At 43.2% G+C, this 21724-nt stretch overlaps 3 protein-coding genes across 3 annotated transcripts; 2 read left to right on the forward strand and 1 right to left on the reverse strand.

Annotated features, from left to right (window-relative positions):
- Positions 1-7854: 7854 nt before the first annotated feature.
- On the reverse strand, positions 7855-9374 carry LOC135823491 (cystatin-A1-like). The gene is made up of 3 exons (XM_065336335.1): positions 9226-9374; positions 8682-8789; positions 7855-8211 (listed from the first exon to the last, which is right to left on the reverse strand). The coding sequence occupies exons 1-3, from the start codon at positions 9298-9300 to the stop codon at positions 8095-8097; spliced, it is 300 nt and encodes a 99-aa protein (XP_065192407.1). The 5' UTR covers positions 9301-9374; the 3' UTR covers positions 7855-8094.
- A 2972-nt stretch (positions 9375-12346) lies between these two features.
- Positions 12347-14207, forward strand: LOC135823492 (uncharacterized). Its single transcript, XM_065336336.1, has 3 exons — positions 12347-12547; positions 12954-13064; positions 13727-14207. The coding sequence occupies exons 1-3, from the start codon at positions 12428-12430 to the stop codon at positions 13847-13849; spliced, it is 354 nt and encodes a 117-aa protein (XP_065192408.1). The 5' UTR covers positions 12347-12427; the 3' UTR covers positions 13850-14207.
- A 3330-nt stretch (positions 14208-17537) lies between these two features.
- On the forward strand, positions 17538-21438 carry LOC135822760 (uncharacterized). The gene is made up of 3 exons (XM_065335588.1): positions 17538-17855; positions 19212-19322; positions 20507-21438. Exons 1-3 carry the CDS (start codon positions 17733-17735, stop codon positions 20621-20623), a joined length of 351 nt encoding a protein of 116 aa, XP_065191660.1. The 5' UTR covers positions 17538-17732; the 3' UTR covers positions 20624-21438.
- The last annotated feature ends 286 nt before the right edge of the window (positions 21439-21724 follow it).

The following is a 21724-nucleotide window of genomic DNA, read 5'->3' on the forward strand; positions in this document are numbered from 1 at the left end:
CTCCAAGCCAGTCGACGACCAGTCGACGGCAATGATATGTCACTCACAGAAATGCTTTTCGGCATACTTACGTGGAACCCTGCCTCCCAGAGAAGTTACGACCATTACGACTTTTGTCGAAACTGCCGTTATTGGCTGTTTACTATGGGCGGACTGTTGGTCACATGACCTGAAGGAACAGGCGACGAATATGGACGCTTCAAAACGTGTCAAAATGCCGGTTGTGCACAAGACAAAGATCGATCAAGACAAAGATCGAATTATTGAGAGAGTCTTTCGTCGGTTTATGACTAGCACCAAGAATATGCTCAAATAAAAAGAACGTCAAGTAAGAAATGGTTTGCTCCCCACAGCGGAGCTTGCGCTAGTCCGCCGACTTTACTTGACACTTGACCGACTCATGACTGCCATCCAGAGCACACGAGAAGTCCATCGACCCTTCGACTCAGCAAACCTGCAAGAAAGCACCACTCCCTGCTCAATACACAAACTTACAGAGACGCTCCGTCAAGTGTCAAGTAAAGTCGGCGGAATAGCGCGAGCTCCGGTGTGGGGAGCAAACCATTTCTTACAAATCATCGCCGAAGTCGCAACCACTACTTCGTCAAGTAAGAACCGCTATAAATAAGATAAACTGTGCACTCATAACAACAGCAAAAAAATGAAGAAAGTTAAGTTCTATTAACTGGTTTGAGGGAAAGAGACAAACGGGAAAAGTCTGAAGAAAAAATTGACTGTCACCACCAGGACTCGAACCAGGGACCCTCGCTTGTAGCCAGCGATGCTCTAACCACTGAACTATGGTGTAGTCGTCATCCCAGCAGAGGCCGTACAACATTTTCTTCAGACTTCGTAACTCACACTTCCTGTGAATCCACACAGGCGGGTGGGGCGCAGCCCTCACTGTGACCCACACACTTCACGTACAAACTAGCACGCGGGCAGCCCCAAGTCATAAAATATTGACTGGTTTGAGGGAAAGAGACAAACGGGAAAAAGTTAAGTTCCATGACGTTTACTTGTGACTGTCATCAGTGGAACGCCGTCACATAAAAATATCATAACTAAAACACACACTTATATACATGTAGCTAATATGGTTTCAGATAGAAATACAGCAGCCAGCAAGTACAAAATGCGAAGTTTGCACCTTTGCCATGTGTGAATAAAGTGTATATGAGAAATGTGGCAAATGAATGTGATACTGCGTGAATATATGTAATGGTGCGTGTGTATTTACATGCATCTCTTCCAGCCCGGCCTACATTGTTCACCTTGCTCGTGTTCTCTAGCGTGGATTGGCCACGCAAACCTGCACGGAAGCACGGTTCCTTAGATTAGAACATAGTGTTGCCTGTACAACCAACCACTGACCCGCACAAACGAATAAGACTATGCAGTGTAACTATAGGCCCATAACAAAGGAACATAAAGCAAAACACAAGAACAAACACGACAAAAAAGTAACAGTACTATTTTTGGAACAAGAGCCTAAAATAGAGATACTGTATGTGTTTCCGTAACGGTACGATATTGCGTGAGAAACGAACTTTGTAATCTAACCAAACAAAACACGACGAGTATGAACAAAACTTAACGGAACATATGTGACAACATGAGGTCCTCAAATGGTAGTGTTCTGTAGTGGATTGGACTACAAACCAACGTGAATGCGTAAGGTATTGACGTGCGATAGGCGAATGCTTTTACTCTATTCAATCTTGAGGCTAAGAAAATAAGCCAACGGGTTCTCTATGTGACTGTGTGCGAAATAACGCTTCAGACACAGAGCTTTAGCGCTATCTACATAAGGTATTCGTCTTTTAATTAATGCATTCAATTTACCATTCATTGTTTTTAACTCCTCCCGGAAACTGGCAATGGCTTTCCTGTGTTCCTCTTTGTAGGGAGCAGAATCTGTTTGTGTCTTATCAGCTACATTTATATAGTGGCATTTACTACACTTCATCGCAGCAGGGATGGCACACAAGTGCGATTGTGTGTGAACGATCTTGCTTCCTGGTCGTGACGATTTGTCTAAAACGGTGGACATGTCAGTATCAACCACTGTCAAATTAGTGGTGTTCTCAATGGCAACACATATTGGTGTAACTGATCCATGAAACCTGATCACATCAAAATACACGATGTTCTCACCTCCGAGGCTTAATGACTTGTCCAGGATCTCTTCTGTCGTTGCGATTATGTAGGTGCTTGCTGCATTGTTAATTTTTTTCCCAAGTGGTGCAGTTTCTTTCAAGTCAAATATCGAACGGAGCGTTAAGAGAATATCCTGGAGACTTGCTTGTACGTTAATGAGATTCGTTCCACTTCGCATAAGCCAAAAGCGGTTACATCCAGTACATTCCCAAACATAATCGTCCGACTTGACTTTTTTGAGGGGGAGGCGTAGTATGGTATCTTGGCGTTCACATTTCTTGCATTCAATTTCATTCTCAATCACCCTCCTTCTGGCCAAAAACTGCAGCACTGACTCTTTGTCGCGAAAGTCTTCTGCTATGTTCGTCTTGGACTTTTCTTCCATCTTCAACTGCTCATCGTCAAGTATTGTTTCTGGTTCTACAATCCGAGGTCCATGTAGACGATTACTAGCAGCCAATCCTCCAGAAGCACAATATGAAGCAGAGCTAGCGGCTGCTGATGACGCCATGGCGAAATCGGATATCACAACGCATTCAATCAACCACCCAGGCTTTGTCCAATTAAGCGTTTACTCTACCTTTTATGGCAGCGCTCAGAGGAAATAATTATACAATGTGAAACAAATGTCACGTACTGGTATAATCATGTTGAACTGGTTAACCCAACACATGCAGGGTGTGATGATCAACACCATGTACAGTTCTCACACTGGAAATTGCATTGGGTGATATTATTTGTGTGCAAGGTATGAACTCTAAAGTAAATTATGACCCGTTAAGAAGAAATGAGGACCTAGGAGCTACAAGTTACGCATACACCACCAGTTACTTAACAATTAGCTCTTGCGATAACATTGCACGACACTGACTAACAGGTACTGACCTTTTACACCAAATTGGCAGTGAACATTATAACGTTTACTAGATCCTCCTTTCTTATTATAAATTAATCCTGGGCTCTCCGCCCGAGTCTAATATCTTATCCAATCCGTTAAATCAGACATACTGTAAAAATGACACGTAATGAGGCATTACAATTGAATTGGTAAATCCAAAATGACCAGGGTTTGATGTCGAATACTGATAACACTGTTCACGATGTGCCAGTGCATGTATAAATGTTCTTTGAAGGCAAATGGACGAGTTGATGTAAGCATAGAGCCGGAAGCATGTACATTCGTCTTGTGACAACGTACACACATATACATGTATGGCCTAACTAGGTAGCACTACAAAGAGTTGTTGTTCTAAAGCTAACAATGTGTTGTGTTACTTGTCCATTTGTTATTATTTATCAACAGAGTAAAACCTGAACAAAAGATAACTGGATTCAATTCAAGAGAGAACGAGCTATGCAGCACTATTGATCCTTATCACATACTAGCCAACCTAATAGGACATAGCCAGCCCTTCAATATGTTTACAATTATCACTCACAGTCAACAATGTGTGACAGAAAGGTCGTAGGTAGCATTGCACAGCACATTCACTTGGTAACATAGTAAGCACTCTAAATCACTACTACCCTTAGTGTCAAATGACAATATGGAATTCAAATTCAAAGTTTCGGTGCGATATCCATTGTGCTGATATCATCCACGATGCGATGTCACGTGGAATCATGATGGAAAAGAAGTGAATTCAAGAACAAGGATATGTGATAGAATGAGAGGTGCAATTTTATGAATTGGGGGTGAAGGTCACATTCGATGCATGTTGCTGAATTAAAAGTTTTCGTGCCAAGCAATTGACCTGGAGAAGGGGTAAAACCAGGGAGGTGAAACCCAACAGCGACGCGCAAGCACAGGAGAAAGATGGGCACGGCTATGTATCATGTTTGAATTTGAAAGTATTGTTCTAAGGTGTGATGAAAGGTGATAAACTCGTTATATTGCCGACATAGATCGCTCGCACACTTATATGTCTAGTCCTAGGCCTGGTCAGTGACTTAAGTCAGAATATACTAATTATATATATGCACATCATTGCTATTCATGACGTTCACTTGGAGATGAACATTGCTCTCATGAAAATACTTCAGTATATGTTATGTTATGACGTAATGCTGTACAACTTTAACTCTACTGTGTATGCACGCACGCATATCTTTGAAAGTCTTCTCTGTCGTTTACAGGATTGAATCTTGTCAGTTTTCTACTTCGTGTATTCTAACTAATAAACTACTTGTCTCTTGTCTACCGAACCTAACATGGCGCAGCAACTTTAGCTCTACTGGGTATGCACGCACGCATATCTTTGAAAGTCTTCTCTGTCGTTTACAGGATTGAATCTTGTCAGTTTTTCTACTTCGTGTATTCTAACTAATAAACTACTTGTCTCTTGTCTACCGAACCTAACATGGCGCAGCAACTTTAGCTCTACTGTGTATGCGCGCACGCATATCTTTGAAAGTCTTCTCTGTCGTTTACAGGATTGAATCTTGTCAGTTTTTCTACTTCGTGTATTCTAATTAATAAACTACTTGTCTCTTGTCTACCGAACCTAACATGGCGCAGCAACTTTAGCTCTACTGTGTATGCACGCACGCATATCTTTGAAAGTCTTCTCTGTCGTTTACAGGATTGAATCTTGTCAGTTTTTCTACTTCGTGTTTTCTTACTAATAAACAATTTGTCTCTTGTCTACCGAACCTAACCGTATCCGGAGGCTACTTCCAGACCATTTAGATCTGGTTTAATCTAGTGGCCGTCTATTACCTTCACAAAGAGTTGAGGCTGCCGACTGTATAATTTGGGCGTACTTTTCATCGTCATACCCGAAGGGACTGCGGTGAAATTCGGATGCTGCGACAAGTGTAACACGCCAGTTATCAAGAAGAGCAAAATAGACTTTGAATCGGTATTCTACGGACCGCATGGTAAACCTGCAAAATTCTGCTCGGATGTCGTAAACGTCAAGTATGGACCATCTCTCAAAACCAATATGGCGACAGGATGTTACTATATTCAAGTGGTTACCTGTAAGCGATGCGACACTGAAATGGGATGGTTCTACGAGTTTGCATAATTATAATCCTTCGGAGAGGTACAAAGAGAATAACTTTGTTCTGTTGATGCACGCAATCACGATAAAAGAGTATGGACTAGACGGGAACACGGTCATACTGTTACAAGTAATGACGTCACAGTCATACTGTTACAAGTAATGACGTCACAGTCATACTGTTACAAGTAATGACGTTATAGTCATACTGTTACAAGTAATGACGCTACAGTCATACTGTTACAAGTAATGACGCTTCAGTCATACTGTTACAAGTAATGACGTTATAGTCATACTGTTACAAGTAATGACGTTACTACAGCCAAGCAGGAGACACCAGTATACTGTTACTAAAATGCAATGGACTGTTGTAGTATGTTGGATGGCCTGGGAATGCACCTGAAAGTGCCAACCAGAACCAAACGGGACTTCTACACTGAGTTAGATATACGATAGTGACGTTCTCTTGCGTGCAGAAGGATTTGCAGGAAAGACCGGCACAGAAGCGGTTCATTTCCCACTGTGTGCGTGTGTGTGTGTCTGTGTGTGTGTGTTTGCGTGTAGTAGGTAATCTTTGTCCAGGTCTTTGTGTGGAAACTGTGTGTGTGTTAGTGCGTTACAATCGCTAATTTGTTTTCTGGTTTCATCCGTCGTCATATGTACAACTCTCTAGTTTTACTTTGCTCCTTGTCTAGAATAAATTTGTGCAAAGAACAGAATGGATGACGTATTGGTTACAGAATTGTAAACCCTATTGTGGTAGGTTTCCTGCCTTGTTACAAGTATTTGGATAGAGTACTCAACAGTCACAGTCAATGTATGTTACAGCTGGTCGTCAACAACGGCAATAAAACGATGCATCATGTCTTTCTTATCCCATGTATCACCAGTCCGCCTTGTCCATGATCTGATCATACTTCAAAAACGATGTGTTCCGCTTTGTTCAATTGTATCAATCCAAATGCAGACATTGCGTATTACATACAAAAGGCACATAATTTGCATGTCGCCTGATGATTGTATTGAACAATAAATTCAGTAAAATGGTTGTTCCTAATCGATTTTCTTGAGACTATCAGAAGAGAAAATCGTGATGATAGTCTCAAGAAAATCGATTAGGAACAACCATTTTAGATACATGTATTCTCATTCATCATTTTGATAAATTCAGTGTTTCGACTAATGTCCTCTATGCACTTTGTGTGTTGTAAGTGCATCATAGAAATATTATGGTTCTTATTCCTTCTTCTTTTTTTTACTTCGAGCGAATTGGGAAAGGTGAAGAACCAGCACCATTTTGATATGTGATTCGGTGCCAAATTAAAGGGCCTGTCGAAGTAGTACGCCAAAACAGCACTGGACAAGCCAGGCCATCCCTAGAGAACAAAAGTCAAAACTCGAACAGCTTCAAGGTGATAACATTGTCTCTCTGAACACCCACTTTAGCGATGACGACCACGGTACAGAATAGTGGAAAGAGGATTAACAACAACAGCCAGGATAAGATACGAGATGATTCTTAAGCAGCAAGCATTCCATTGAGAAGGTTACGAACGACGGTCTTACTTTTACGGCCCGCACACACCCACTCTTATTCTCATGAACTGCCTCAATGCCTTCATCTTCACCTGATCCATCAACAACGGATTACTAGAGTGACTCGCCACATCGTCCGTTACTCTCCATATCACCAGCTAAAGTCGACTTCATCCTTGTCAGCTCAGGAACTTTACGACTCCGAGAGATTAGACACTTCTAATACATGTTTATTATCGCAAGAAGGAGGACGAGTAAACGTGACATTGTTTACTATATTCACCCTAAAACTACCTGTTTCGTATTCATTTTGGAAATATGTGTAGAAACAGAAATCCTTGGGTTGTCAGGGAACCTTTTGAAAGGAATACCCAATTACAAGTACACTTGGAGAGCAGTAGCCGGCAGTGAGCTCAACGAATGGGCGACCTCTCGTCAGTTTACGGAAAAAAATAAAAGAGCATTTGCTTGCCATGCTCATCTTGCAAATTCTACATTTCAGTCTATTACCCGGAAATGGCTGCTGCTTCACCAACTTGCTGGATTTCTCTAAACAAGGTTGGTTAGTCTTTGTGATAAGTACATGTACGAGTGAAAGGAGAAAGTAGTTTCGTGACTCATAGCAAACAAAATTTAATAATTCCCTTCGCCGTCGCATGCGGAGAAAATCCTTGTGATCAAGCCTCAAGTAGCAGAGTAGTTACTTGAAGCTATTTGACTGACTCACTACTCACCAGGAACCCCTAGCATCCACCACTCGGCGACATGCGAGGTAATACCGCTCCCTTTCCCATGCAGATTGTTCCGCCTCATTATTTCAGCTTGAAAAGACTTATGAAATTTTTACCCCAAAAGCACCACATTTATAATGCTCAAACAGCCCAGACATCTCAAGGTTTCAAAAGTTGCAGCGCCGCCCCGCTGCCCGTGCAATGAACCCTGCCAGGCCAAATTATATTGAATTTTCCCTTACCCCTTGGACAATCAGTCATAAAATGCAACTCATACGTAACTCTGTACCCCATGATCGGTTGAACTTGAAATCGTTACATGCATCTCAATCGTTGGATGATCTTTTCTGTGGTCTTTGCATTGTACTAAATGCGATCAAAAATTATGCTTACGCACTTCACATGGTACTCAGCAAGACCGGTTTGGAAGATTGGAGGGAAGAGATTACCTATACCACATCTTGGTGCAAAATGAATGAACTAGGGCAGAAAGAGAAACGAATCATAGATAAAATTGGTCACATGTATAACTACATCTGGTTTCGAAATGTAAATTGGTGCCCTGCAAGGGTTCTGTGACGAAAGGGTGTTATTATGAGGACCACCTGCTCATACAATTGCATGACTGATTGCAGCGACTGTTGCCATGTTGATATCTTGAGTTAGTGAGGAAGTCCTTCGTACAAATCACCGTCGCCCTTCACCCAGGACAGAGTAACTTTCCCTGCCAGGCTTTTAAACACTTCAATGCGAATTTTGCTGACCAGATTAGTTTGCACCTGTGGAACGCAATCCATTGGGAAAAAATGAGCAAACGCAAACATTACAAACATTAAAGACCATAAATTGTTCCCGTAGTCCCTGCAAATTTTATATACCATTTTGTAAACGGATATTTGAACCTCGGTGTTGTGATGAAGGCGTGAAAAATTGTTAGAAGTTGCCAAAATCGATCACAGAAGGCATATGTTCGAGTATATTGTACCCGGAAAGCAGACCACTGTTTGATTGATAAAGGTTTGTTTATACGCAAAGTGGAGGTGTGGCAATGAAAATGTCCCAGGAAATCTGGGTAAAATGGAGATGTTTGAAGTAATTTTAAATGTACGTGTGATCAAGTCGTCCGCCGCAGTATTTACGGAGGTACGTCAAAGGATCGGCCACATTTCTATGCATAGACGGATCAACGATGAAGATCCCACAGATACCGAGTCTGACAATACTGTTCGAGTCAATTGATCAATCTTACCTTGATGCGATAGTTGGCACCCTCAACAACTTGGGAGGCGAACTCGTCAGCCGTGAACTGCTCGAACGGCAATCCTCCGTTCACCTTCTTCGAGACCTCGTCACGAACCTGCGATGAAGAAGAAGAGAGCGCAGTTTACACACCTACAAGTATTAGCAAAGGTGAAACTGTGTAAGCATCCGCCCCCTCCAACAGAGGAACACAATACGCGACATATACAAAATAATGCAGATTCAGATACATGTATAAATATGTATAGCGGAAAAAGGGGATTATCTAAAGGAAAAGCATGTTTTGATCCAGCCGGGATAGAATGAGTTGAGAGCGGGTAATGGTTGGAACACGGATCAAAGGACGTGATAGAGAAATAATGCAATTTCATATACAACAGAAAAGGGAATTCGCTACAGGAAAATCAGCTTTTGATCCAGATGGGCTAGAATGAAAGTAGAGCGTGTAATGGTTGGACCCAGAAAAAAGGATACAGAGTGGTATACCATTAAATGAGAAGAAAGTGCACACCGTTTTTAAGTAGAAAACTCACAGATGTGCACAAGGCTTGCACTTCAGGGTCTGCGTGGCGGGCAGGGTGTGTCCATCCTCCGCAAATGGTAGCCATTGTATACGAGTGTGAGAGACGGGGAAAACAGAGAACAAATAAGCAAGTCTTGCAAGCAATGATTTGATCTCAACAATTTTATTTCAGCTGTATTTATACTAGAAGACCACCTTGTACCTTAGGTTTTAAGGGCGACGCAAGACCCTCCAAGTCCGACCTAAGTGCACGATCTTGCCGGCTTCCATGTGCATGCAAGCTACGCAATTCCATTCAGGAGCAAATTATCCTATTGTATTGGGAAAGAATGTTATAAATGCAGCCTACAAGAGTTGCTAACAAAACAAATTGTCCCGGACACATCCAGCATGTCATGACTTGGCATTAGAAAAAGGCGATATCGCAACAAAGCGTTTCTACATCTTTGTGTTCTGTAATAATCGACGGTAACTCGGCTTAGCTTTACATGTATGTACAGAGCCTGAAGCGGATAGACTCTACATATGCTCGCTTAGGCTGTAGGAGCATGAGTCGTTATACAATAATAATACATGTACATGTACGTCATGGTGACGGAACTACATGTATTTCCGAAGACAACTCATACAGTACTACACGTTTTCCCCACTGCTAAAACAAGTCTGAGCTGTACAATAGTGTGACACGCTCTTTACCTTACATGCGAGTGGACGTAAGCCTTAGTTGCATTGACGCATTGTTTCAGAGGAACCCTGCTCCCCTGTTGCTGCATATGGAAACACGTTCGTTTGCTTTCCAACGCTGCAATGATTGAAATGTACGTGAATATGCCCATGGCCATGTCCGTGGAGAACCACCTCGGTACTTCACCAAGCGCGTACACCAGTCACTGCTACATATACATGTATGTGAACAGCAGCGGTGAAGCAAATCAAATTCCACGGGCTGCATTCATTCACTCATACAAGTATTCTTTGCTCCATTGAGTTAATCTGTGCTCTTTCAGGGACAGTGGGCACTTGCGGGTACTACAGTAGACGTCAGTTTGATTGATTAATTCATCTACATACCTCTGCATGTACATACGTGACGTGCTCTGTAGGAGATCTGGGGCACCACTCTCGGATGTGTCCTCAAAGAACGTTTTCAAGGGCGTCAAACAGCTTGCAGATACAATCATGTACATAATGTAAGCCCCATTGAACGTAGAAGTTGAACTGTGACGCTTTTCAATACGGATACAGTATTACTTGTTCTAACACCTGGAAATGTTGTCCTGGAACGTCCTGCAGGTCACTCGACTCAGGCGGTCCCTATTGCCTTGGGATAAATCAAGGCGTTGTGTTGGGTTTGCTGCCAAGGCGCAGAAGTCGGCATGTGGACGACCAGATAGCATTGTCATGGACAGAAAATTACACTGACAGTGGTTAAGCAGGTGTCATAATCTGATGTTGGATTTTCATGATTGCCACGCTAAAGGCTCGGCGACTGTACCATTGTGAGCCGCTTTCTGACCACGCTTGCCCACTCTTGCCAGCCAGCTATCTATGGAACCTTTAGCACATGTCATGATCCCACTTAGTCAAATACTGTCAATGGAAGCTCTACAAACTACTGAGTGTCTTTGTGTGGATGATTACATTGATCTTGTGCTTAACGACAATGAGTGGCTTCAGATAATGTGCGGTACCGGTTGATCAACACTTCAAGCCGCGTATTAACGCCTGCAAGACATACTTTCACGAAGACACCGTATCTCTGGTGCCAAGAATCTGCCGCCGGGTGTTTTGGCATTCAATATAATTGTTCCATTCGTACAACAATCAAACTGACACAATATAAATTGCAGTTGTGGTATCGAGAAGTAAACTCCATTTCCAGGTCGCAGGTTTACACATATCGTTCACACGTGGGTAGGCGGGCCGTTTTGGGATGGCGCCATCGTTAACGACCCAGTAACAGTGCCAATAACTAAACAAAGAGTAGCTCAGCTAAAGGTGTTATCCAATGGCTGCCGACAAGGAGGACAACAATCCTACTGGAACTAAATAAGTACATGCACTTCGAGTTGGTATTCCCTACGATGTGGCAAAGTCATCTATTCCTGGAGCTGCAAGTCGAAGTACATACCCATTTAGGTCTTCTAATGAAGGTCTGCATCAGTGTCCGATCCTCCCCATGTAATGACCTCAAGTAATGAATCCAAGGTCCACACATACACACACAAACATACACACCACCACACCACCACCACCACCACTGGACGCCCATCGCCGGAGGCGATGATAGCGATGCTACAGCAGACGCCATACCACGCACACACGCGCACAAACACACACATACAAACACACACACGCAAACACGCACAAATACAGACACACAAACACACAAAACATACACACACAGACACACACACAAAAATACCCATGCAACCATACATATACACACATTCTCAATCCCTTTCTCTGTGTTACGATAACTGTTCTTGAAAGCTTCAAAGTCCAGTGTTATTAACTCGCCATGCTCCCAAAGGTTAGCACTGTTCACAGTTGTCCGTATTCTGCCACCCTTAAGGGGAAACTGTTACAGCAGATCCAGGTTATCGTGTCGTTATCGTGTCGATACGTATCATGTCTCGTTCTCCAGATGTCATGATCGCGTACAACCCTGAAGTGCCATTAGGTAATTTGTTCTGAAATGGCGCCATCGGTGTATCATTTCGTAACGACAATTAAAGCAGAAACGTGCATTTGCCAGATTGAAGGCAACAAGATCAAAATTAATCTTCGGGTGTATCATGCATACAACTTTCAAGTAAAGGAAACAAGGTTTCAGACAGAGTGTTGGGTATTGTAACCATGGTAAGCCTCGTCGCATGTATCTTGCTTTCACGCCCTGCAGCATCATTGAACCAACGCCTTACACGATGACTACGTATTCGGTTCGCGAGCGGCTTGTGCAAACTGTTACTTATCCATATCTGTCATATGAAGCCCAAGTCCATAGAGTGTTACACTAGCAACGGCTCCATCATTATTATTTTAGTGCTTTCCTCCCGTGATTGGAAATACCACAGACCGAGTGGATTATAACGATCACAAAGTACAGACTGACTGGCTATATAAGCGCGAACCAAGCGGTGCCCACTCAAACACACTTTCTGGAAGCAATCTCTCAGCACAAGTAGATATTCTTTCAAATCGTAATCAAGATGAGCCAATCCGGTCTTGTGAGTGGACCTGGACCTGTCACGGGAGGAGGATCGTTGCATCCCTCCAAATGGTCGTCACCGAGGCCTGCCACCGCTGATGTTCAGAAGCTCTGTGACGATGTAAGGGGCAGGTGCATGCATTTGATTAGAATGTGAACAGAATGTTTTTGATTTGCCCTCACTCTTTGCACCTCGGATAAAAGAACCCTTACTGAAGTCAAACGCTGATTGGAGGAAAGGAGCAAGTGCTCGCCTATATTTCTGTTGCAAATGTTTCTGTTTCTGTTATAGTCAGTCTTAGTCCATAAGATAATTGAACTCGCTACGTCTAAATGTATACAGCACATACACAATAGCGAGAGTTACCAGATTACATAGAGTGCTCAACACCACAGGGATGGACATAGCAAAGCTAAGGCAATCCGCAGACAAAAACACTTACATGTATGTATGACGACGTAACCAATATTATCTTCTCATTGAAACAGCATTGCTTGTTCTGTGTTGCTCTTTCTCTCGCCCCAAGGTCCGCAGCATGGTCGAATCGGCTTACAATGGCAACAAGCCGTTCCATGACTTTACCGCCACGTCTTACATCAGTCAAGAGATTGATAACGGTCGCATCGTACGCGCCAAGGTTAGCTTCCAGAAAAGCTTGTTCTAGGTAGAGATTTTGTTAAGTCAGCCGAATGTACAGAGTTGCCAAAATGCAAAAATATGAGTTCAGTTCAGTCATAATTATACAGTGCTGAAAGATGTGAAAAATAGCCGGAAATGTCTTCAATGTGCAGTGCCCATACCTTTTTGGCCACAGAAAGAGACAGGATTGCAATTGTGATATGTTTCCAGTCAAGCTTCATTGCCTAGAGAATCATCAGAATGATAACTCCTGCATTGAACTAGAATATTGAAAATACTACTACTTGTCCATGGATCATGCTGCTAAACAGTTTGTGGCGGATAGGAAGAAATCGCATGACACGCAACATTTCGCGAAGTACCCAGGCGGTATTAAGCATCCTTCGTGGGTGGCATGTTAGATGGATTTATGCAGTGTAGACAGAGCAGACTCCTTGCATACGCGTTCCATGGTATAATTATTCATCTTTGGTCTCCTACACGTTTATGTGGATAAAACCCATAATTCTTTGGTGCAACCTCGTTGTAAAGCTAGATGCATGGATACTACAGTATAGCGGAAATGTTACGTTTCCAGTACAGTGAGTCGTTTACACTACATACAATGTTAAAAGAGTTGTCTTCTCTGATTTGCTTCTCTCCCTCTCTCCCTCTCTGTAGGTCTGCATAAATCCACTTGCCCAAATTCGCCTTCAAGTGCAACGAACTCAAAAGGAAGGCCTTCCTTACAGCGAAGTAGCCTTGGCATTCTGCGATGGCAGCTTGCAAGACGGACCTCAATAAATAGTGTACTCGATGTGAACGCTCACTTCTCTCTGGCAACATTATTTTTTCATTTCTCCCCAGGATAATGCGTTTGGTATACACACCAACATTATTTGGTCATTCCCCTCCGGGATAATGCTTTTGGTATACACACCATATGTTATTTGACATTATACAGTGCAAGTGCCTTCCATTGCTTTGACTTTGCACCACTGTTCAATTTCCGGATATATATACGTTTGTAGTTGTTCAGCAGTAGCTGCTCAACAACATTCGTAATGTGGCTTTTGCGTTTCACGTTTCATATACCGTTAGTCTTTGAATTGTTGTGGCAATATAATTATGTGGGCGAACATGCTAATCTAAGTTTCCGTGTCCTACCTTCTGGCTCTGGATACGGGTATTCCAGTAGCAAAGGTAAAATTGGTATTGGTCTCAATATGATAATCTTGCAGAACATGTTGTGGGGCAAAAATTAGTCCAATTTTCGCATGGATTCGCATGTATTTCAGGAAATAAAAATGCAGAATGATCAAGATTTCAAATGTTCTTGAGCGACTGATTCAAATCCATGCAGCTGCGCTCTCATGAGATGCTTTGTTAGCATTATACACTATTCGTGAAAGTAGTGACTTTCACCCCGAGGATTTGTTGGAACTTTGGCCTGACTGCAACATATCTGAGATTGGCAATGAAGTACTGGTAAACTAATACAAAAGTACAGGATAACGCATGAGTTGCAGTCCATGACCGATGTTCATTTTGATTCAACTTGGAGAACTCCGCTAAAAAAGAAAATGGGTAAAAGGGAAACGGGTTATAGGAAAAATCATTATAATTGGGTCTCGAGAGGTGCATTCCGTGCTGGAAGCTGTGCATCACTGTAATTTTGCAACCCTAGGTATGTATGGGCTGACTGAACGTTATTGGATGCATGTACAGGTACCGGTATGTACATAGCAACGGATTTGGTACATGTATGTATGTATGTATGTATTTGTTTGTACATACAAAATGAATGTATGGACTATGACGCAAACTATATGGACGCAGATGTGTATTTAAGTAGGGCTTCCGGAGAAAAAAATGTATAAGCCATTTTATGCCAGTGTGAGAGGGGGCAAACGGGGAAAAAAGGAAGCAAAACGTTGCAAGGAATGATTTGATTAGAACAATTTGCTTTTTGTTGCATATATACTAGGAAATGACGTGGACTTTAAGTTTCAGGGGCGCAACATGGCCCGTCCAATGGGGCTCTGTGAATGATATTGGTGGCTTTCATGTGCATACCAATCGTCAACCGACAGCTCAAACTGTCCAGGTTTCCTTCAGTATGTTACGACTTGGCATTTGGGAAGAGGGTATCGTAACACAAAGCCTTTCTACATCTCTAAACTTTATCCTGCCGTTGTTCCCATATGGGAATAATGTAATCGATGGCATTTTGTATTGTGTTTGTATTTTTCATTTTACTTGGGCATTCCCAATGGTAGATCGGCGTAACTTTAAAGTACAGAGCCTTGATCGGATAGAATCTACGAATGGCTGTAGGAGCATGAGCCCTTATACAATGTACATGTACTGTATGTCCGGTGATGGAGCTAAAATACAAAATGTGCATGTCTACATGTACGGGCGAACAAAAGCACAAATTTGCCATGGCGGAGGACAACAAATCACATAATGATGACGTCACACGTGATCACATGTGCATGTACATGTACATGTACATGTATTTCACTTTCTGTGATCAAGTCATTGTACACGACTGATATAACTAGACAGTGCTCTGCATAGTGTTCAACACTCTTTACCATCCATGTACATGTACATGGACAATGTACGTCCGAAAGAACGGGTTATTAGTTTCCTTGAAGTATTGTTCTAGAGACAGTGTTGCCCAATTCAGATAGACATTCGTATATAATATCGCCACACACTGTTTTCCAAAGTTGCAAATGGTTGAGATGTACATGTACCTGTGTATTTACATGTGTGAGGGAACGACCATTGTACTTGTCTTCAGTACTTGTGCACCAGTCACTGCTGTGTGCGGTGAAGAAAATCATTCATTTACATGATCACAATCAACGAACTGCATTGCTTCACACAAACAGTGGTGCTCTGCTGGCTCAGTCTAGCTATGTGGGGACTGTGGGCACTTGAGGACACGAAGTTTGATTGATTGATTGATTGATTGAGTGATCTATGCATCTACCTGCCCTGCCAGTTACATGTATGTGGACTTACTGGGGTCGCCATGGCAAATAATAACAATTGTAATTCCAAATGCACAACTCTGATGTACTTACTTCATGTACTAACTTAGTGTCGATCAACACTTCAAAGGCGTATCAACGCCGGCAAGATATACTTTCACACAGACACCGTGCCTCCGGTGCAATGTATCTGCCGCCAAGTGTTTTGGCATTCAAGTTTATTTTTTCAGTCCTAATACGATGGCCCAGTATAAATTCCATGGCAATCTCAATCTCCAGGTTGCAGGTTCCACCCATTTTTCACATGTGGGCATTCGGTACGTTTTGTGAAGGCGCCATCATCAACGACCCAGTAACAGCGCTTGAACAAAAGTAACAAAACAAAAGCTCAGCTAAAGGTGTTATCCAAAGTCTTCCCATAAGAAGCACAACAAGCATCCTGGAACTAAATAAGTACATGCACTTCAAGTTTGTATTTGCTAAGATGTGGCAAAGACATCATCTATTCCTGGTGCGGCAAGTCAACGTGCATACACATGTATGTACCTTACACAAGAGAGAGATTGAAAGCTTTGTCACAACTTCGAGTATCACGTATTAGTTTCACGTATTACTACGATCATCAGGCAACTGATGGATCGAAAACTGGCAGCCAGAACATAAGGGGAAGCAAGGTGGGAAATTCTGAGGAGTATCATAGGCGACGCGTATCATAGCGCAAGATACATTATATCTTATGATACCTTATGATGCCTTACAAATAAGGCTTTGTATCAGTGTGTGAACCTCTGCGTGCAGTGACCTCAAGTAATGTTTACAAGCTCGACATACGCACAGACACAAACACACGCCCAAACACACAGAAACTCCCACACACATATACATGTACATGACTGTATATGTACGCACTTAACTTGTCAATTCCGATCTCTGCGTTACCATGACTGTGCCACAATGCTTCCAATTCATGACTTACACATTCCCACTACTCACCACAGATCAGCACTGTTTACTAAATTGGAAAAAAGATCCACGTCATACGATGTATGGTGTAATTGAATTTCTATCTTGTGTCGCTCTCCAGGTGTAATGTTCGCGTTAAACCCTGCTGTATCATTACCAATGATTCATTAATTATTATTGTTCTGGAATGGGGCCATCACAAAGCCAATTAAGTTAAAACAAAAGAAGTGTTTATGTACCAGAATAACCGCAACATGATCAATTACAACACAGTGTTGCATTTTCGTAACCATGGTTAACCTCCTTACACTTCAAAGCGGTGAACCCCTTGATAGGCGACAAGCCTCTGGGTCATCCTTATAAAGATATTATTATTATAACATGTACATTGCCTTCATGTCATGCGGCGTCATTAAACTAGAGATTTACAGGACGACTACGTATTCGATTCGTGAGCGTCGCTCGTGCAGATTGTTACTTAGTGGTATCTTTCATATGAAGCCCAAGTCGATAGAACCCCGCATTAGTAACGGGTCCTTGAAACAATACCATCCTGTTTATCACTAAGGATTGGATATGGGCCACACTGAGAGTACAAGAACGGACACACGGACTACCCGACTCCCTATATAAGTGCGATCGAAGCCGTGCCGAATCAAACACACTTTCCGCAAGCAATCTCTCAGTTCAAGATCATCTTCTTCCAAATCGCAATCAAGATGAGCCAACCCGGACTTTTGAGGGGCGGTCCTGGACCTGTGATGGGAGGCGGAACGTTGGACCCCTCCAAATGGTCATCACCAAGACCTGCAACTGCTGATGTTCAGAAGCTCTGTGACGATGTAAGTTTGCATGGTGTGGTACTTGCACCATGGACAGTGAAGTATTTGATTAGAATGTGAAAAATGTGTTAGATTATTCCTCTCACCCTTTATCCCTCGGCTGACTAAATCAGTAAGAATATCAAACGCGTATTTGAGAAAAGAGGTTTTAGGGTTTTACGTCGGGCCCTAGACGACGGCTACTTTGGCCAACCGGACAACGAAGAAGTTGTGACCAAAGAGAATGATTTTATTTCTTGCGCATGCGTATGTAGAATGACGTAATACTCAGTGAGTCAGGTCGCTACAGTACTCCCCCGCCAGTGGTGAGGTCGGGAGGAGCGAAGCACGATAAACAAGAAACAAGAGAAGAGAAAGGAAGCGCAGCATGTACAAGGCGGAACGGCAAAAATATAATATGATACATATGTACAGGCGAGAGCGCTGCGTGTATGAAATTTGTTTGAGACGTGGCAACAAAGGCCGAAACAAAATCAAAAATGCAGAAAGCGGAAATGAGAGAGATGCATGACAGAGGCGGGTTAACGTGTCAGAGGTGTGTTAACGTGACAGAGGTGGAGAGCATGTCAGAGGCAGAAAGAAAGAAAAGAGGAAATGTACGCGTGACAGAGGAGTGTTATCGTGTCAGAGGCGGCTGCATGTTGCAGGCTTGGCGGGATACCAGCAGGAGCGCTGCACTGATGCGAGGCATGCCGAGTGAGGCGGGGACAGATGGAGGCGAGCGCAGCTCCATGGGGTCCGGTGCCGGGCGTGTGCCTGCGTGCGTGCACAGTTGGGCTGGTACGGATGGTGGAGGTGGCCAATTTCCAGCTTGAGGCCAGGACGAATACGGACGACTGGACAATGCCGTGGCAGGATAGCGGGGTATCCAGGTGGGCCGGGGAGGGTGGCAGGGGCCACAGCAGCTCCGAGGCGGATCAAGTGCGAGTGGTGGTGAGGCTCAAGTTTTACGTCAACAGCCGGCGATTGACGGGATCCCGAGAGTTGAGGCGAGCAGGAAACTGCGGCGGGCCGAGCTCGGGGATGGCATGCTCAAAACTCCGAAGAGCGCAGCGTCAGGGGTCACCAATTTAGGGTTTTACGTCGGGCCCTAGACGACGGCTACTTTGGCCAACCGGACAACGAAGAAGTTGTGACCAAAGAGAATGATTTTATTTCTTGCGCATGCGTATGTAGAATGACGTAATACTCAGTGAGTCAGGTCGCTACAAGGTATACGCTCGCCTCCATTCTAAACTCACGATGTCTCGCTGTAGAAGTACATATTTATGGCGACGTACCTACATCTTCTCCTGGGACATTTGATACTTTCTGAATACTGAAAGAGCACTGTTTGGTCTGTGTTTTCAACCGAAGGTTCGCAGTATGGTCGAGTCAGCTTACAATGGCGACAAACCATTCCATGACTTTACCGCCACGTCCTACATCAGTCGGGACATTGATAATGGTCGCATCGTACGTGCCAAGGTCAGTAGCTAGCTTGTTCGGCTAGGCAGAGATTTAGTAGGATTTCTAATAACCAAACACAGAGGCAATATGCTTTGGTTCCCAAATAGGCAGTCTTTTCTAAGTACTCACCGATTCCACTTCAGCAATTTACACATTAAGGTACCTCAAACGCACAATATACTTCTTTTATTCCTTGGTAGCTCCGGATGGCTATAAAACCTGCAAGCATTACGCAAAGTGGTAGAGGAGACGGCTCGATACCGGGACGTTTTGACAGCCAAATTTGTATAGACCCAAACCGATCATCAGCGTTGATTTTTCACTCGAAATATGTTTGTGGAAGGAAACTGGCATGTTGAAGTTTGCTCTGGGGCCAGAGTCAATCGAACTGAGCCACTCCTTCGTGTTGACCCATTGCCTCCAAGTTGCCCAATTTTTCGCTTCAAAAAAGTTCAAATCAGAGGTGGCTCCAAACCGGACACGTTTTAGAGTGCACGTCAAATTCACTCTGGGTCTGAAATTAGGTAATTGCTATCGCTCCACGACGGCCAGTACAGAGTAACAATAAGCCTTGTGTGTGCTTCCATTAGTTTTGATTGGTATGCGGTGCTTTATTGGCGAGAGGCGAGCCGCTGTTTACCTGCGACAAGAAGTTGATTTTTCGAAAGTCGTAAAACTCAAGTCGCAGTGCGAAGCAACACGTCAAAAACTCACCTGCTTGATATGGCGCTTCTGGTCATCGCAGAGCCATGAAATTTTGGCTCGGAGTATAACACATAGTAGTCTCACTGTGACATATGTTTTCTAATCAAAATACCAATAGAGAAAGTGAATATTGAGTCCGTTCCGGTTTGCAACCGGTGTCCTATTTGAAACCGTCCCCTCTACCCCAGCAATATAATTATTGATTGGAATAAAACTAAAACTAAAATAAACCGTGTCTTTGCTTTACACGTCATTTTAAACTGTGCCCAAAATTAAATGGGCAGCATAGCAATCAACTTTGTGGTGGGTCGGATCTGCTCACGTCCCACGACTTAGAAGCTGCATCTGCGCCTTGATCCAAAAGTGTGGTGGAGTTCCTGAATCGTCAGGATTATCAGTTCACAGTCCAGAGTGAATGTTGCGTTTACATTACAGTGTACCGTTCAAACTGCATGCAATGTTAAGAGGTCTTCTCTGATTGGATTCTCCTTCTGCAGGTGTGCTTAAATCCTCTTGCCCAAATTCGGCTTCAAGTGCAAACAAGGGGTAGCGTGCCTCACTTCGAAGTAGCTGAGGCGTTCTGCGATGGCAGCTTGCAAGAGGGACCTCAATAAACACTGCACATGATGTACTCGATCACTTCTCACTTATCATTCTTTTCCGGAATATAGCTTTTGTTTACACACTAACTGCATTCTGACATGTTATCCAGTGCACAATTGTTGTTATTTCCCCCTCCCCCCATACATGTCCGTGTCTAGTTGGTCAGAGTTTGTTGCATAACAATATTCTGATTAATGTTGGGTATTGCGTTTCCCGTTTCACATCTTCTTTGAAATGGTACTGGAATATAGTGGCAGTGAGATGCTGAGGTACAATTTCATGTTTCCGGATCGTACCTTGTGGCTGAAGAATAGGCCATTTGGGTCGCATAGAGGCTAGAACTGAATTGGCATCTGGCTGGTACCCAGGACATGCAGCGGTGCAAAATTCGTGTAACATTCGAATGCGTTCAAATGACACTAAGGGAAAGACCAATGCAGAATGATCAAGGTTTCAAATTTTCTTGAGGTAGTGCTGCCAAACCAAGTAGCTGAAAGCGCATGAGATCCTTTGTCAACACCGCAAAGTAGTAATGCAGAAAGTGACTTTCTCCCAATGTTTTCTGCCGACATTGGCCATAGGTCACCCTGCTAGGAGTACAGCCAGCTACCATTCTTTGTTTGTGACTTCACTGAATGGTTCCCATTGATGACTGCATACGTTCTATATATGCATAACAAGCATTTTACGGGCGTATCATTCGACCTAGACTATGTTACCACCAGCAAATTTGTTTGTAGCCCCGATCCTCGAACGGGAAACTCCATACACTGACCAATTACCGGTACTTTCTAGCGTACAACCAAAGAATATTCATTCAGTAATTGCGCTTTGAATCAACAGTTTTTTTTCATTCCCATTTCCCATTTCGGAGGTCAGAGAATAAAGGAATAATGCTCCGGCAAGATTTTCATTATTAGGTCAATAGCCCTTTGGTAGGTCTGATTGCGGGGATACAAAGCTGATAAACTTAAAAATGGTGTTGTGGTTCTTGTACGAGCCTCTCGAATCCGCTTCTATTTTTTGTTATGTAGCTGGACATCCATCCAAGGTGGCAAGAAGGAGAAAAACAGGATGTTTACGATCAATCCGCTGCTCTTTTCACCGCGGAG

This window comes from Sycon ciliatum, chromosome 8 (genome assembly GCF_964019385.1).
Source record: "Sycon ciliatum chromosome 8, ocSycCili1.1, whole genome shotgun sequence".
Taxonomy (NCBI): Eukaryota; Metazoa; Porifera; class Calcarea; order Leucosolenida; family Sycettidae; genus Sycon; species Sycon ciliatum.